General features: G+C 44.3%; 2 protein-coding genes across 3 annotated transcripts in view; one reads left to right on the top strand and one right to left on the bottom strand.

Moving 5' to 3' along the window:
• Nucleotides 1-409, bottom strand: part of LOC310670094 (uncharacterized protein) — a 29,579-nt gene extending 29,170 nt beyond the window's left edge. Inside the window, exon 1 of one of the 2 annotated variants that reach the window (XM_083424692.1) lies at nt 154-409. In XM_083424692.1, the coding sequence (XP_083280818.1) occupies nt 154-199 (46 nt within the window). In that variant the 5' untranslated portion in view covers nt 200-409. The remainder of the gene's footprint in view (nt 1-153) is intronic. The other variant, XM_083424693.1, reaches the window with a different exon arrangement.
• A 5,819-nt stretch (nt 410-6,228) lies between these two features.
• On the top strand, nt 6,229-16,636 carry LOC310670320 (uncharacterized protein). The gene is made up of 6 exons (XM_083425490.1): nt 6,229-6,421; nt 9,955-10,451; nt 11,587-11,710; nt 13,544-13,623; nt 13,835-13,967; nt 14,720-16,636. The coding sequence occupies exons 2-6, from the start codon at nt 10,053-10,055 to the stop codon at nt 15,919-15,921; spliced, it is 1,938 nt and encodes a 645-aa protein (XP_083281616.1). The 5' UTR covers nt 6,229-6,421; nt 9,955-10,052; the 3' UTR covers nt 15,922-16,636.
• Nucleotides 16,637-17,110: the final 474 nt, after the last annotated feature.

Raw genomic sequence — 17,110 nt, 5'->3', positions numbered from 1 at the left:
AAGATAATAAGATGTGAAAATCTGGATAAACTGACGACGAGAAAAAGGAGACGTAGAAAAAAAAACTTACATTCAAACGGTTTACCTAATAGGGTTTTTTTTAACTCCCTCCAGCTGCCCCCCCCCCTTATAATACATAATGATATGACCCACCTGAAGCGCCTCCGCGACGAAGAAGAGCCGCCGCCATGACCGGCATCTGCCACCCCGCCAAAAGCGGGACAGGAAGCGGAAGCTGCTATTCTCCCGTCAGCCTTTTTTTCCCTCCGCTCTAGGAATCTCAGCTCTGTCGTCGCTGCTCTTAACCGTTTCGGAGCCGAGCGGCAGGAGCATCTGGGCTTCTCCGGGCAAAGAGCGAGGAGAGGCGCTGGTCTCGCCTCCGGAAAGCCCCGCTGGATCAGCTGCGCGGGCGCCCCAAAACGTTTCTTAAACTATTTATTATAAAAAATATATATATTTTATTTTCGAATTTCAAAATAACAATAGTTCCCCTTTTGGTAAATAGATATCCAATCCAAATTTGCAATAAATGGCTTTCCCCCTGGCCCCCCCTGGTTTCCATTCCCCCCCTTTATTGTCATTGCATATAATTATATTTCTACTATTAATTTCAACTTCTTCCCCCCCCCCTAATTCTATTCTTAGTTCATAAATGTTACATCAAACGTGCCAATGTTTTGACGTTTTTACAGTGTTCTCTAAAATAGTCTATAAAGTTTTCCCATTCTTGATTGAATTTTTTCTCATCTTGGTGCCTGATCTTCAGCCATTTCGGCAGAGTCAGTCATCTTAGTTATCCATTCTTCTTTCGTTGGGACCTTTCCTCTTTCCACATCTGGGCTAGTAGCATCTGGCTGCTGTCGTCGCATAAATAAACAGTCTCCTTTGCTTCCTTGGCAATTCTCCTCCTATTACACCTAGTAAAAAAGCCTCTGGGTTTTTAAAACAAATCTAATTTTAAGAATTTTAAAAAGTTCATTGTATATCATTTCCCAGAAGCCCTTTACTTTTTTACACGTCCACCACATATGAAAAAATAGTTCCTTCCTTATCCTTAAATTTCCAGCATAAGTTAGAGATATCTTTATACATTTTAGCAAGCTTTACTGGAGTCAAATACCATCAGTACATCATCTTCATATAATTTTCTTTTAATGAACTACAAGCTGTGAATTTTAAAATCTCTTTCCACAGCTTTTCCTATTATTCAAGTGGTATATTATAACCTATGTCTTTTGCCCAAGTGTATCATTACAGCTTTAACCTCTTCATCTTTCGTCTCCCATTCCAACGGTAGCTTGCACATTATTGATAACAATTTCTCATTATTTTCTAATAATTCATTTTTGAACTTTAAGAATTCCTTTTTAAAAAAAAATAATATTTATTAGAAGTTTTACAGTTACAGGGGAAAAAATATAAGAAGAAAAAAAAAGCAATAAAAAATTAACAAACCATACATCAAGAACAGAAAGAAAAAACAATACATCAAAACGACAAAAGAAGAAAAAGAGAACAAAAACATTTAACAACACATCCAATTTCCATATCTTTATCTTTCATTTACTTATTTCCTCGACTTCCTCACACCTCCCTTTTTTGTATTCTAGTTCAAATTAGCTAATTCAGCAAATCCTTTCCCCCTTTCTCAATTTTTTGTTCTATAATTTATCTTAACACAGTCTAACTTTAAATTTTCCACTTTATCCCATTAACAATCAGTTTTTGCTTAATTCTTTATAACATTTCTGCTAAAACCATATAATTTCTTTCCAGTATTCCTCTAACATTCCTTAATTTTGCAATATTTCTGTAAATATACTTTAATTTTTTTCCAGTCTTCTTCCATCGACTCTTCTCCCTGGTCTTGGATTCTGCCAGTCATTTCTGCCATTTCCATGTAATCCATTAGCTTAATCTGCCATTCTTCCCGGGTGGGTAGATCTTGTGTCTTCCAATACTTTGCAATGAGTATTCTTGCTGCTGTTGTGGCGTACATAAAGAAGGTTCTATCCTTCCTTGGCACCAATTGGCCGACCATGCCCAGGAGAAAGGCCTCTGGTTTCTTCAAGAAGGTATATTTAAATACCTTTTTCATTTCGTTACATATCATTTCCCAGAAGGTCTTAATCCTTGGGCACGTCCACCAAAGGTGAAAGAAAGTACCTTCTGTCTCATTACATTTCCAGCATTTATTATCAGACAAATGATAAATTTTTGCCAGCTTGACTGGTGTTATGTACCACCTGTAAATCATTTTCATTAAATTCTCCTTTAAGGCATTGCATGCCGTAAACTTCATACCTGTGGTCCATAACTGTTCCCAGTCATCCATCATAATGTTATGCCCAACATCTTGTGTCCATTTAATCATAACAGATTTCACCGTTTCATCTTGAGTATTCCATTTCAGCAGCAAGTTGTACATTCTTGACAAATTCTTAACCTTGGGTTCTAACAATTCTGTTTCTAATTTTGATTTTTCCACCTGGAAGCCTAATTTTTTGTCCAAATTATATGCCTCCATTATTTGATAATAATGGAGCCAATCTCTCACTCTGTTTTTTAATTTTTCAAAACTCTGCAGTTTTAGCCTGTCTCCCTCTTGTTCCAGAATTTCCCAATACTTCGGCCATTTGGCTGAACTTTAAGAATTCCTTCCCAAAGCCCTTCTCTTTGTCACCTCTGAAGATGTCATTTATTTGGCAATATTGTAAGCAACCTGTTAACAGAGCTTTTATATCCTCATATTCTTTCACCTTTAATTTGTTTTCTACTTCTGTTAACAGATCTTTGCATGTTGCCCAGTTTCGTGTTTACCTCTTTTTACAGATATGGTTTCTAATGGGGAAAGCCACCAAGGTGTCTTCTTCTCTAATAAATTCTTATATTTGTCCCATACTTGGTAAATTGATTTCCTTATAATGTGGTTCAGGAATCCCTTGTGCACCTTTGTTTTCTCATACCAAAATTAAGCATGCTAACTGAAATATACTCAGAGTCGCAAAGTGATTTCGTGCTCTTTATTCAGCTCATAGTGGTGAGGAGGAATGAATGAAAGTCCCCTCAAAGTATCTGCTTTATATACATTATTTACACAATGGGCTGCACATGATTGGCTAATTCTGGAATTCTACTGTAAGCCAATCAGGTTGTGGATTCATTTATATCTGGAGCATGATTGGGTGGTTCCTGCCAACCAATCATACTGCTGCATTGTTCTAGGACCAATCAGACTGCTGCATTCTGAATCCTATTGTTTTAGGACCAATCAGACTGCTGCAGTTTGGATCCTATTCAACTCAGTACATAACACTAACCAAATCTATTACCACGTCCTTCCAGATTTGATACTTCAGTATTGTTTAACTGTATCCATTCTCACAGCCAGCAGAGAAAGGACACTTCATAATATAATATATAACTTTAAAGCCAGCAGGGAGAATCCAACTCTTAGTTTTAAATCTGTTAATAATTTATACTTTATTTATACTTTCCCTCCCAGATAAATTTAGAAATATCCTTTTCCCATTGCTTAAAGTGTTCTGCTCCTCTAACCACGGGTATTGATTGGAATAAAAACAACATTATTGACAATACATTCACTTTTATCACAGAGACCCTTCCCACAACGATAAGTTTTTCTTTCTCCATATCTTCATATCCATTTTAACATCATTCCAGACCTTTAAATAGTTCTATCTAAAAATATTTATATTTCTAGTTGTTAACCACACCCCTTGATATTTCACTTTCTTTTCCATTACCAGGTCTGTTTTTGACTTAAATTCATTTTTCTTTTGTTCTGACATATTCTTTAGTAATACGTTTGTTTTTATTCAACTTTTTTATTCAATTTTTATGCTACTTGCCCAAAATTATCATTTTCCCCCCAGCACCCTTGGAATATTTTCCAGGGGTTCTTCCACAGTTCTTCCACAGGTCGTCCGCAAATGCTTTCAATTTATATGATTTGCACCCTACTGGAATTCCTTTTATGTTTTCATCCATCCTTATGCTCCTTACATTTTCTAAACTAAACTGCCCAGCTTTCCACCAAGGAGGTCAAGGTGGCTGACATTGGTCTCCCACCCACACCTCTTCCATTTTATCCTCACAACATTCTTGTGAGGTAGGTGCGGGGGGGGAGAGACTGTGAATTGTCCATTATCACACAGGGGAGAAACCCTAAGAATGCCTGGAGTGCGGGAAGAGCTTCAATTGGAAGAAATGCCTTCATTCTCATCAGAGAATCCACACAGGGGGAAAACCCTATAAGTGCCTGGAGTGTGGAAAGTGCTTCACTCAAACCATTAATCCATTTTGCATTACTTTCTATGGGAAAGTGCCTTGCTTATGGAATGCTTTTGTTTTGTTTTGTTTTCTTAATTTTTATTGGAATTTTATTTACAACATAACACAACCCCCCCGCCCCCCAATACACAAATCCACCCTCATTAAACGTGAATATAACATACAGTGAACATAACATACAACAATACAAACAACCAAATAAAAGACTTCCTTTATCCTGTATCTGGTTTCCTTATTTACCGTATTTTTCGCTCTATTGGACGCAGTTTTTCCCCTCCAGAAATTGAGGGGAAATGTGTGTGCGTCCTATGGAGCGGATGCAGGCTTGTGCCTCCGGCAGGGAGAAGCTGCACGGGGCTATGGCTTCTTTAGCCCCACGCAGCTTCTCCCGAGAGGGAGAAGTTGCGTTGGGCTAAAGAGGAAGCCAAAGCAGCCAGCGGGATCCATCCCGCTGGCTGCCTTGGCTTGTAACATAGCCGCGCGCAACCCCTCCGGCAGGGAGAGGTTGTGGGCAGCCTGTACGCTGCTCTTTGGGGCTGGGGGGGGGGGAGATTTTTTTTATTGATTTCCCCGTCTAAAAACTAGGTGCGCCCTATGGTCCGGTGCGCCCTATGGTGCGAAAAATACGGTACTTCTTATAAACTGTTTCCTTTATGAATAATTATCAATATTTTTCTAATTATAACTTAGGGTTTGGTTTTGGAACACACTTCCAGAACGAATTAAGTTTGAGAAGCAAGGTACCACTGTATTATGTTTTTATATATGTTGGAAGCCGCCCAGAGTGACTGGGACAATCCAGATAGGCCGGGTACAACAGGATATCCGTGTGATTTGGGAAGGATGCTCTGAATTAAGGGCTTCCAAGTTGCAACTCCCTTGGATAAATCTTAAGTGTTGGAAGGGATCCCGGGGTCATCTAGTCCAACCCTCTGCAAGGCAGCAATGGCGACTCAAATTAAGATGCCCATCCAGTCTCTGCTTTAACCTCCCAGGGAGGAGAGTCCACAAGCTCCTGAGGGAGAGTAAATGGTGCAGCTCAGCTTTGGAAAAACATGGGTTGCAACACAGCAAAACCGTAACATGGGACCGCCTCTCCTCGTATGCCCCACGGAGGAACTTAAGGTCCACAAATGACAACATCTTAGAGGTCCCAAGTCGCAAGGTGGTTAGTTTGGTCTCAACTAGGGCCAGGGCCTTTTCAGTACTGGCCCCGACTTGGTGGAACGCTCTGTCACAAGAGACTAGGGCTCTGCGGGACTTGACATCTTTCTGCAGGGCCTGCAAGACAGAGCTGTTCCACCAGGCCTTTGGTTTGGACTCAGTCTGACCCTTCTGTTCCCCCCCCCCCCTTATGGTCTTGATCTATTTATGCTACTTTTAAAATGAGGCTGCATTTTAAATTGCATTTTAACCTGTATTTTAAATTGTCATCCCCCCCATTATGTTTTTACTGTGATTTTATTGGTGTTAGCAGCCCTGAGCCCGGCTCTGGCCGGGGAGGGCGGGGTATAAATAAATTATTATTATTATTATTATTATTATTATTATTATTATTATTACTGCATATAATCCCCCGCCCAGCAGCAAAGGATCAAGAGCAGGAGTAGGCAACCTGAGGCCCGGGGCCGGATGCGGCCCAATCGCCTTCTCAGTCTGGCCTGTGCACGGTCCGGGAATCAGCGTGTTTTTAAATGAGTAGAATGTGTCCTTTTATTTAAATGCATCTCTGGCTTACTTGTGGGGCATAGGAATTCGTTCATTCCCCGCCCCCCCCCCAAAAAATATAGTCCAGCCCCCCACATGGTCTGAGGGACAGTGGACAGGCCCGCAGCTGGAAAAGGTTGCTGACCCCTGGTCAAGAGGCTTCAAGATGCTGCTGAACATTCTAAAGGGTTAAAATGAACTTGAACTGGATTCCTAGAGAGGAAGGGGAAGTAGACAGGATTCCTAGAGAGGAAGGAGAAGTGGAGAGGATTCCTAGAGAGGAAGGGGAGGGTGGTCTCATACCGGAAGTGCATCTCCACCCCCACCAACCCACTTCTCCTGTAGGGAAGCTTCTTCTGTCTCCCCCAAGCGCTGCATCGGTGGCCCCTCCTGGGATCTGGTGAGCCGCCCCCCCCCAAAAATATTGTCTATTTGAAGGGTGGGGGTCCCTGGGATGCAGGGGTGGGGGCCTAGGAGGACCTGAAAGGGAGGGGTGAGGAGGGGGAGATTCCGGGATCCCAGGCTTTGAATGGGGAGGAAATGGGGGGTGGGGGGTTGGGGGTAGCCGGCTGAGAGTGTGTAGGGAGCCAAACCCTGGCCCCACTTTGCCCCATAGGGAGGCAGCCTCTGCAGCTGATTCATCTGGGATCTGCCCAACACAACACATCATCATCATAGTAATAATAATAATAATTTGTACCCCGCCCATCTGGCTGGGCTTCCCCAGCCACTCTGGGCGGCTTCCAACAAAGATTAAAAATACATTAAAATTTCACACATTAAAAACGTCCCTGAACACAAGCTTTTGGGATCCGGGCTTCTTTCTCCCTCCTCTCTGCAAAGCCAGCAAGAGGCCCCTTGGATGTTTCATGCCGTGGGGAGTTTTCGAGTAGGTCTGCAGGGCTGGGATGTGGGGCTTTATTAAGTTTTCTGTTTTACAACTTTGAATATTCATTTAGACAACCTTGAAATACCAGTGACTTCCCTTCTCTTTCCATGGTTCGTTTTGCATAGCATAAATCCCTGCATATTTTATATAAACTAATGCATTCAGTATTCCATTATTCCATCAAAACTTATTTACACTGTTGAATTTATCTTGATGCTGCCAACGTTTTCAAGTGTACACAGTCGTCCCCCCATATATTCAATAAACATTTTCCTATCTTCTTTAAACAAATGTTCTTCTTGTTCTCTTACTCTGTAAATTAGATCCGCAAGCTGTGCATATTCCATCAGTTTAAGTTGCCATTCTTCTTTGGTTGGGACCTCGCTCGTTTAATATTATCATAATCATCATCCTATGATTTATACTCCACCCATCTGTCTGGTTTGCCCCAGCCATTCTGGGCAGCTTCCAACATATATAAAAACATAAAGGTAAAGGTAAAGGGACCCTGACCATTAGGTCCAGTCGTGACCGACTCTGGGATTGCGGCGCTCATCTCGCTTTATTGGCCAAGGGAGCCGGCATACAGCTTCCAGGTCATGTGGCCAGCATGACTAAGCCACTTCTGGCGAACCAGAGCAGCACACGGAAACGCCGTTTACCTTCCCGCTGGAGCGGTACTTATTTATCTACTTGCACTTTGACGTGCTTTTGAACTGCTAGGTTGGCAGGAGCAGGGTTGCGGTGTTTCGAACCGCCGACCTTCTGATCAGCAAGTCCTAGGCTCTGTGGTTTAACCCACAGCGCCACCCGCGTCCCTTATAAAAACATAAATTATTAAACATTAAAAAACTTCCCTGTACATGGCTGGGGGGGGGTGTCAGATAGCTACATACCTTCTAGCATTTCCCTGATGAAAATAGGGAGGTCTCAGGGAAAAGCGAGACATTCAGAGATCAAATCAGAAACCAGGGCGGCTTCTGTAAGTAAATCCCTGGAAAATAGGGACACTTGGAGGGTCTGCAGGCATGGTGGACACTCGTGTGTGTTGGTGTGCGCTTTCAGATGTGCAGCACATAACCCGTGCAGGGGAACTTTTTTTTTTTGTCCCGGAGTACAGAAGCGCAGCTGAAAATGGGAACCCTTTTTAATCTAAGGCAGCAGGTACCAGTGGGAAGTAAACAGCTTGTGTGTGAGTGGTTTATGGATTAAGCAGTGAGGATTATAGAGAAGGGGGGTGGGAATCAGTGGAAGGATGGATGCAGGATCCTCTGATTCCCAAGGGCATGGAAGGCTTTAATCCAGAGCCTTCATGCAACATAAAGGTAAAGGTAAAGGTACCCCTGCCCGTATGGGCCAGTCTTGCCAGACTCTAGGGTTGTGCGCCCATCTCACTCAAAGAGGCCAAGGGCCAGCGCTGTCCTCAGACACTTCCGGGTCACGTGGCCAGCGTGACATCGCTGCTCTGGCTCACCAGAGCCGCACACGGAAACGCCGTTTACCTTCCCGCTAGTAAGCGGTCCCTATTTATCTACTTGCACTTTGATGTGCTTTCGAACTGCTAGGTTGGCAGGCGCTGGGACCAAACAGCGGGAGCGCACCCCGCCGCGGGGATTCGAACCGCCGACCTTTCGATCGGCAAGCCCTAGGCGCTGAGGCTTTAACCCACAGCGCCACCCGCGTCCCTCATGCAACATAACTGCCCTCTAATCCCCAGTACAGTCATACCTCGGAAGTCAAATGGAATCCGTTCCGGAAGTCCATTCGACTTCCAAAAAGTTTGGAAAACAAAGTGCTGCTTCTGATTGGCTGCAGGAAGCTGCTGCAGCCAATAACTTATATGAAACAAAGCAACATTCAACAATCCAACAGAATCTAATAGGAAACATCAGCAAATAATAATTAAGCAGTTCAACCGCAATAAAGAATTGCCAACATATAATCAATAAAAGTAACAGCAAATCACAATGCGTGAAATACCACAAAACATACAAAACCATGTAAAGGATCAAATTGAGAAACAAAGAAGCACAACGTATGAAACTATTTTTTAAAAAATAATAATCTCTGAATGAATGAAATATTCCCTGTTGTTGTTGCTGCTGCTGCTGCTGCTGTTCTCAAAATCATAGTCTGGGAAAGGCTAGGTGGGGCAAGGCAGGTGGAAACGCCATTGCCTGATGAGGAACTGAAAGTCTGTCTCCCCTCACCTCTAGAGACTGATATGGGAGAGACATTATTATTATTATTATTATTATTATTATTATTATTATTATTATTATACCCCGCCCTTCCCGGTTCAGAACACCAGGCTCAGGGCGGCTAACAACAAATTTAAGACACTTAATGATAAAAGCAGCATAAAATATGAATAACAATAAAATTCAAAAATCAATTTAGGGCTAGCTGGCTGAATTGGTCCTATTTGGGCCAGTGAGGAGGCCAGGGGAGAATTAGCTGTGGGGTCTCAGAGCGGATAATCTTCATAAAAGGGGAGGGGGAGGGAAGGGAAGGGAAATAAAAGATCAGGCTGAATTCAAATTAAAGGCCAGGCGGAATAGCTCTGTCTTACAGGCCCGACCGAAGGCCCTAGTCTCATGGGACAGAGCATTCCACCAGGTTGGAGCCATCACTGAAAAGGCCCTGGCCCTGGTGGAGGATAGCCTGTCTTCCTTAGGGCCCGGGACCTCTAAACTATGGTTATTCATGGGATAACCTCTGCGGGGCATACCAGGAGAGGCGGTCCCGTAGATATGTAAATATAAATATTTATTTATACATAAATATAAGCAGTCCAAATGCCCAAATAGATATCTAAATGAAACTGACTATTATAAGTCGTGCAATCAGATGTAGAAAGAGCAGTGAGATCTTCAGGCCACTGGGTGTTACATGCTGAGTCTTCCTCCTTTCAGCCTTGCAGTAACTTAGCCCCATAAGGACTTGAAGAACCCATGTTTGTTGTCCATCTGTTAGGTGAACGGAAAGCTTCTAGCCGTACCAATTCAATGATTCTCTAACAAGCCATTTTCTTCACTTTGCAGGGCTTGGTTGTACCTTGAATCAGGGCAGCTTTTGCCTTGAAAAGGCAGATTGGAAGAAGAGGGGAGAGCCAGAGGATTCCTTGGAGCACAGACCCAACATGGATGGACAAGCCACAGCTGGCCTTGGCACCACCCGGGTTGGGAGGAGTGAGGGATTCTGGGAAAGAACTGTGCAGAAGATCCTGGGTACGGAGGACGCCCTCAGCTCAGACGCTCAGCGCCAACGTTTCAGGCGGTTCCACTATCAGGAGGCCGAGGGACCCCGGGAGGTTTGCAACCTACTTCACGACTTCTGCCGTCGGTGGCTGAAGCCACAGCTTCACTCTAAGACTCAGATCTTGGACCTGGTGATCCTGGAGCAGTTCCTGGCTGTCCTCCCCCCGGAGATGGAGAACTGGGTGAGGGAATGTGGAGCAGAGACCTGTTCCCAGGCGGTGGCCCTGGCCGAAGGTTTTATTTTGAGCCAGGCAGAGGACAGGAAGCCGAAGGAGCCGCAGGTTTGAAAAAGTTTTGTTCTGGTGGTTTGAAAGGGCTGAGGAACATGAGGCAGAAAATCTCAAAACTACCTATATTTTTCAAATCCTTTCTGAAACATAGCTGTCAACCGTCCCTTATTTGGCGGGAAACTCCCTTATCCCAGCGCCATGTCCCGCTGCTGTCCCTTATTGATGATGTCCCTTAAATTTCATGGGTTTCACGCTCGCCCGGCTCTGGAGGGAAGCAGCGGCTCGGGGTCCTCCGCCGAGAGAGGGCACGCGCGCACGAGCTGCCGTGTCTCCGTCTCTGCTTTTTCCCGCTCAGGTTGAGGAGGCGGGTGGTGGCAGGCGGACAGGCAGCCCCTCTGTTGCGAGACTTCTGCCGCACTGCCAGGGGAAGCCGGAGGCGGTGGCTGAGGAGGCGGCCTGAGGGAAGAGGAAGAGAAGGGGGTGGACGCAGAAGGACGGCACTTCAGCGGCTGCCGCGGCACTGCAACCGCCTCATGCCAGGCTTGTGGGCGGCATGGGCGAGAGTCTCTCTCCCTCCTTCCCTCTCGTGCGGCGAAGGGCCGATGGAACTCCTCACGCCAGGACGACGGCAGCCCCGACGTGCTGCTTAGCATCCCCTCCAACCAGTGCAGCATCTTAATGTAGTGATTTCCCCCTCTGCATCCCTTTCATAACTCTATTTTTATAAATCATTTGTCCATCCATAGTTCACATTTTTACTACAAGTTTTCTGTCAATCCTACCAATGTATGTAACTCTTTAAAATAGCTTTTCAACGAAATTATAAACTTCCCCCATTCTTTATTAAAGAGATCCTCTTCCTGGTTTCTAATTCTGCCTGTAAGCTTTGCCATCTCGACGTCGTTCATCAGTTTTGTCTGCCCCTCTTCTTTGGTGGGAGTTGTAGACCCTTAGGATCATCTAGTCCAACCCCCTGCAAAACACAGTCAGTGGCAGCAAAAGCAGCAAGGATCCATCAGTGGCGGATTTCTGTATAAGCTAAGCAAAATCTCTTATTTTGGATGCTGATCCCTTATTTTCAAATCTGTAAGTTGACAGCTATGTTCTAAAAGTGTCCCAAACACCAAGGCCTTTGCCGCTAACGTTCCTTTTCTCATCCTCCCCCCGTTCCCTCTTTCTGGTTAAGGGTCTGTTCACAGAAGTCGCCACTGATTTCCTTGATGCTGTGAAGGCTCCAGAGAACACCAGAGAGATTCCCCTGCAAAGGTGGAAGGTTCAGGAGGAGGAGGAGGGAGGCGTCATCTTGCTGGGTAATGGAGCATGAACTTGAACTTGGTCTCCTTCCATTAATCACTGGGAAACAAAATTTTTGCTACATTGACACCTGCAGTTGTTCTAACCTGATTTTGATGTGCTGATTTCATATCAGAAGTTGGTTTTGTTCTGTAAGCTCTAGGTTGCTTTTTTTTGCAATTCCTGTTTTTCACTTTTCACCTTAATCTTTGTTTTCACAATGCAAGAATTCAGTATTTTATGAAACACATAGCCAAAATAGTACAATATGAGTATAAATGTAAGTGACTTATATAGCATTGAACATGACATTTATAGCATTGAAAATGACATGTATATCTATGTACAGTTGGAGGTATGCAAGAAATGTATTCCCCTGGGATACACAGTATAAAGGTAAAGGTAAAGGGACCCCTGCCCGTACGGGCCAGTCTTGCCAGACTCTAGGGTTGTGCGCTCATCTCACTCTAAAGGCCGGGAGCCAGCGCTGTCCGAAGACATTTCTGGGTCACGTGGCCAGCGTGACAAGCTGCATCTGGCGAGCCAGCGCAGCACACGGAACACCGTTTACCTTCCCGCTGGTAAGCGGTCCCTATTTATCTACTTGCACCCGGGGGTGCTTTCGAACTGCTAGGTTGGCAGTATACACAGTATACTGGGGAACAAGGATGCCAGGATTCTTTTGCATGTGATTTTCCAACTGTTCTTATATGTTCTTATATGGTCCGATCTGAAAAATACAAATATTTAGGTTAGGTTAGGTTACAAAACAATAAAAATAAAGAAAAATTAAGTTTGCAAAACAATAATCACCATGTGATTAGGGTAGATCAACGTGTCAGTGTCCATTTATCCCCAGTATAAATATGACATGTCGGCAAAAGTCGGAAACTGCAAGATAACTATAGCATGTACACGAAAATCGATTTCAGATTTGAAATCAGCATTGAAAGAACATAGAAGAACAGTTGAAAAATCTCATACAACAGTAAATGAAAAAAAAATGAAAAAAAAATCCAGCAAATCATTGTGGGTTCGCCTGACTCTGCTGTGTGTGTGTGTGTGTGTGTGTGTGTGCGCGCGCACGTGTGCAGGGGGAGCGAGATACACTTCCTTCTGGTCCTTTTCCACAGTTCAATGTGATGTTTATTTTCAGCACTTGAACACATGGAAGCCATCTTGTACTTTGCCAAGATCCCAGCTGCGGAGAGATGAGTTTGCACAGCACCATCAAACCTCGGTTGACAAATGTAATCCGTCCCATTCGGCTTCCGAAATGTTCGATAATCGAGGCACGGTTTTGATTGGCTGCAGGAGATTCCTGCAGTCGAGCGGAAGCCGCTTCAGACGTTCGGCTTCCGAAAAACGTTTGAAAACCGGAACACTTACTTCTGGGTTTTCGGCGTTTGAGAGCTGAAATGTTCCAAAACAGAGGCGTTTGGGAACCGAGGTTTGACTGTACTGAAAATAAGAACGTCTATGAACAACCGAAATACAGTGGTACCTCGGATTAAATACTTAATTCGTTCCGGAGGTCTGTACTTAACCTGAAACTGTTCTTAACCTGAAGCACCACTTTAGCTAATGGGGCCTCCTGTTGCCGCCGTGCCACTGGAGCCCAATTTCTGTTCTAATCCTGAAGCAAAGTTCTTAACCTGAAGCAGTATTTCTGGGTTAGCGGAGTCTGTAACCTGAAGCGTATGTAACCTGAAGCGTATGTAACCCGAGGTACCACTGTATACATGACGGATGAGACATTTTGTAATGTCAAGGGGGTGCTTAGACATGGGCCACTTAACCTCTGAGACAAGCACATTCTGATCTTTGTCTCCCACCTTTGTCTCTCACAGGCGATGGAATGATGCCAGCGAGACATAATCATCCGTTTCTTTCTGGTGGAAGGGAAGCGGTTGCTGTGGCAACGGACCAGGTAAGGAGAAGGACCAGTGGGGAGGCTGCCAGGAGGTAGTCAGGGTGTGTCTGTATATTGGCATTTAAAGGGGGGGGGGGAGTTATGGGGTCAAGGAAGCTGCCCAGCAGGAAGGCTGTGAATGCAGGGCTCGCAGGTAGGCAGCGTTGGTGAGTTTTTTGAATTGGGATGGTGTTACCTATAAAGGGGGAAATATTTGCTTTTCCTTCAGGACCCAGCATCGTTTGAGGATGTGGCTGTGTGTTTCACGGCCGAGGAGTGGGCTCTGCTGCATCCTGACCAAAGAGCTCTACACAAAGAAGTCATGGAGGAGAACTGTGGGATCGTGGCCTCTCTCAGTAAAAGTATATTTCCCTAGTGGATTGTAATATTTATTTAGAAATTATATATGAATTTTAGCTGCTGTTTCCGTTTTGCAGAATCCCAACAATTTAGTACCTCCTTCTTTCCGTCGTGCAGGGTTTAGCTATTTTTCTTTATCGAAACATTTATACCCCCCCCCTTTCCATTGAACAGAAATCTACAAGTTGGCTAACAATGCTTGGAGCTCATTATGAACAATTAAAACCAGAACACAATCAAAGCAACAGTTTGTAAAAGTGAGAGATATATAGGGGCATATCTGTACACATAATCCATATTTGCAAAGAAGCTTCAATAACGAAATTAGATTTTTTAAACGGATGAATTTAATATTTTCCCAGGTGCCCATGAAAAATCCTGTTGTATATTCATGGAACTTGGCACAACAGTTCAAATGGGTGAATTATTTTCTGTGTCTTGCCCTGAGGCACAATCGATTTTCAATTTTTGACAATTCCTTAAAAATAGGGTTTGGTTTTGTTAAATGTTAACCTTGTTTTTTCTTTTTAAAGAAGCTGCATTAGCATGTCTACTGCGAATTATGTCCCCCCCGCTCTCTCAATTACACCATGTCACACCCACTAAATTGACACTCTCCTTTAGAATAAAAAACTCTGGCTCTCCTATCTTGTCTTGGTTGGTTTCTGTCATCAGAATATAACCACCTATATGTGGTATGTCACAAAAGGATTTCAAGCTCTTTTTCAACCTCATTTTCCTATTTTCATTACAGCACGTGGAAAGGACCTTCATCATCGTTCTGATCTTGCTACACATCAAAGCATCCATATTGGGGAGAAACCTTATCAGTGCCTGGAGTGTGGAAAGAGTTTCCATCCGAACAGGACTTCACATCAGATAATTCACACAGGGGAGGAACCATATCGGTGCTTAGAGTGTGAAAAGGCATTTCATGAGAACGAAAGTTTCACTTATCAAACTCATCAGAAAATTCACACAGTGGAGAAAACCTATACACCCTTGGAGTGCCTGAAGAGCTTTGGACAAAACAGAACTCTCACTAATCATCAGAGAATTCACAGAGAAGAGAAACCGTATCAGTGTTTGGAGTGTGGGAAGTTCTTCAGCAGCAGGACGAAGCTCACTGATCATCAGAGAACTCACACAGGGGAGAAGCCATATCAATGCTTAGTGTGTGGAATGAGCTTCACTCAGAAGAGGAATCTCACCTGTCATCAGACAATTCACACAGGGGAGAAACCATATCAGTGCCTGGAGTGCGGAAAGAGCTTCAGGCAGAATTTAACTCTTACTTACCACCAAAGAATTCACACCGGGGAGAAACCGTACGAATGCTTGGAGTGCAGAAAGAGCTTCATTCGGAAGTGCGATCTCACTTATCACCAAAGAACTCACTCCGGGGAGAAACCACATAAATGCCTGGAGTGTGGAAAGAGCTTCATGCAAAAGACGAGCCTCACTTCTCATCAAAAAATTCATACCGGAGACAAACCATATAAATGCTCAGAGTGCGGAAAGGGTTTCTGCCTGAACAAAGACCTCATTCGCCATCACAGAGTTCACACAGGGGAGAAACCGTACAAATGCCTGGAATGTGGAAAGTGCTTCACACAGAAGACGATTCTTACTGCTCATCAGAGAGTTCATACTGGGGAGAAACCGTATCAGTGCTTGGAATGTGGAAAGGGCTTCACACAAAAGGCAAATCTCACCTATCATCAAGGAATTCACACAGGCGAGAAACCGTATCAGTGTTTGGTGTGTGGAAAGTGCTTCTGTCTGAGCAGGGACCTCACTTCTCATCAAAGAATTCACACGCAGGAGAAACCGTACCAGTGCAACGTGGGAACGGCTTCGATACAAGGGCATACCTCCATTGTCATGAAAGAATTCACTCAGGGGCAAAAACATATAAGTACCTGGAGTGTGGAAAGAGCTTCAGATAGACTATAACTCTTACTTATCATCAGATAATTCACTCAGTGGAAAAGCATGTGAATTCTGTGATTGTGGAAAGCATTACCGTATGAATTCAAGGCTCTCTCCCCCACTCCTGACCATATAGGGTTTTTTAAATCCCCAATTAAACATGAACCCTGACCCCAAATTGATTTGGGGCCAGATCCTGGTTTGGTGTCCCCCTGGTTAGGGAGAGGGGTGCAGCCCCAGGAGCAAACAAGTTACATTATCCATGTATGAATTCAGTATTTTTGGGTTTGTTAGAATTCCTGAGCGACGCCAGTTCCTTTCTGCTAGTGTGTGTATGTGTGTAGATACTGACACACAGACAAGCAAGCAAACATATATCATGTGATGGATGCCCAGGGTGGTCCTAGCAGGAAGAGTCAAACTTTGTTTCACTCCGGCAACTGATGGGTGGAGGAACGGGGATATGGAGAGATTTGGGATATCACTGAACAAGCGTAACTCTGGCGTGGGGAGGAGCTGGGTGCATTTTCTCAGCTAAGTGGATTTTGGGTTGCAAACCTCTTTAAGAAATGCTTCGTTTCTCTTTCTGAAAGCATCTAAAAGAAGAAGAAAGGCATATTTACAGTACTGGACACAGCTGTGTAAAACAAGGAAAGGATGCTCTGCGTGGTATGTTGGCGCTAGAAAAACAGGATAGAGCTTTTCGTATACATAAGTGAAATAAATGTCTTAAACTGTGTTTTTGTTGCCTGTCCTCACACCTCAGCACAGAGGGGAGGGACGGGAGACGCCTGCAGTGACACCTGTCAAATCTGAATGCAGGGAGCTCAAAATGCCTTTTCCTTTTTCATCTCTCTGCTCCAATCTCTCTTGGGCCTATGTTTCGTGGACCTTCCCCTGCAGGGTCAAAATTGTGAGTTGGAAACTTCCCCAGGAGAGGGACCCTTTTGTTTTCATGTCCGTTGCTCTTTCAGGGTGGGAAATTCTCTGTGGGCTGGTAAGCCAGATCTGTCTCTTGCCCTGTTGGCCAACTTCCATAGGAGGGCAAGGCAATTCATTTGTCGAATCTCCTGATATCGATCGTGGTTCCTCTCAAGCACCGGACAGCCGGCTGCTTGACACCCTTCGGCCACCCTGTGCTCCACAAAGCACTGAGCGTACGTCTGGGTCTAGGCTTTTTTGAGGGTCGGGGGCAGCGAGAACAAAAGGTGAC

This window comes from Podarcis tiliguerta, assembly GCF_965153285.1.
Source record: "Podarcis tiliguerta genome assembly, chromosome: 2".
Taxonomy (NCBI): Eukaryota; Metazoa; Chordata; class Lepidosauria; order Squamata; family Lacertidae; genus Podarcis; species Podarcis tiliguerta.
Note: the sequence above shows the minus strand (reverse complement) of the source record. Positions and strands in the feature narration are given on the sequence as shown.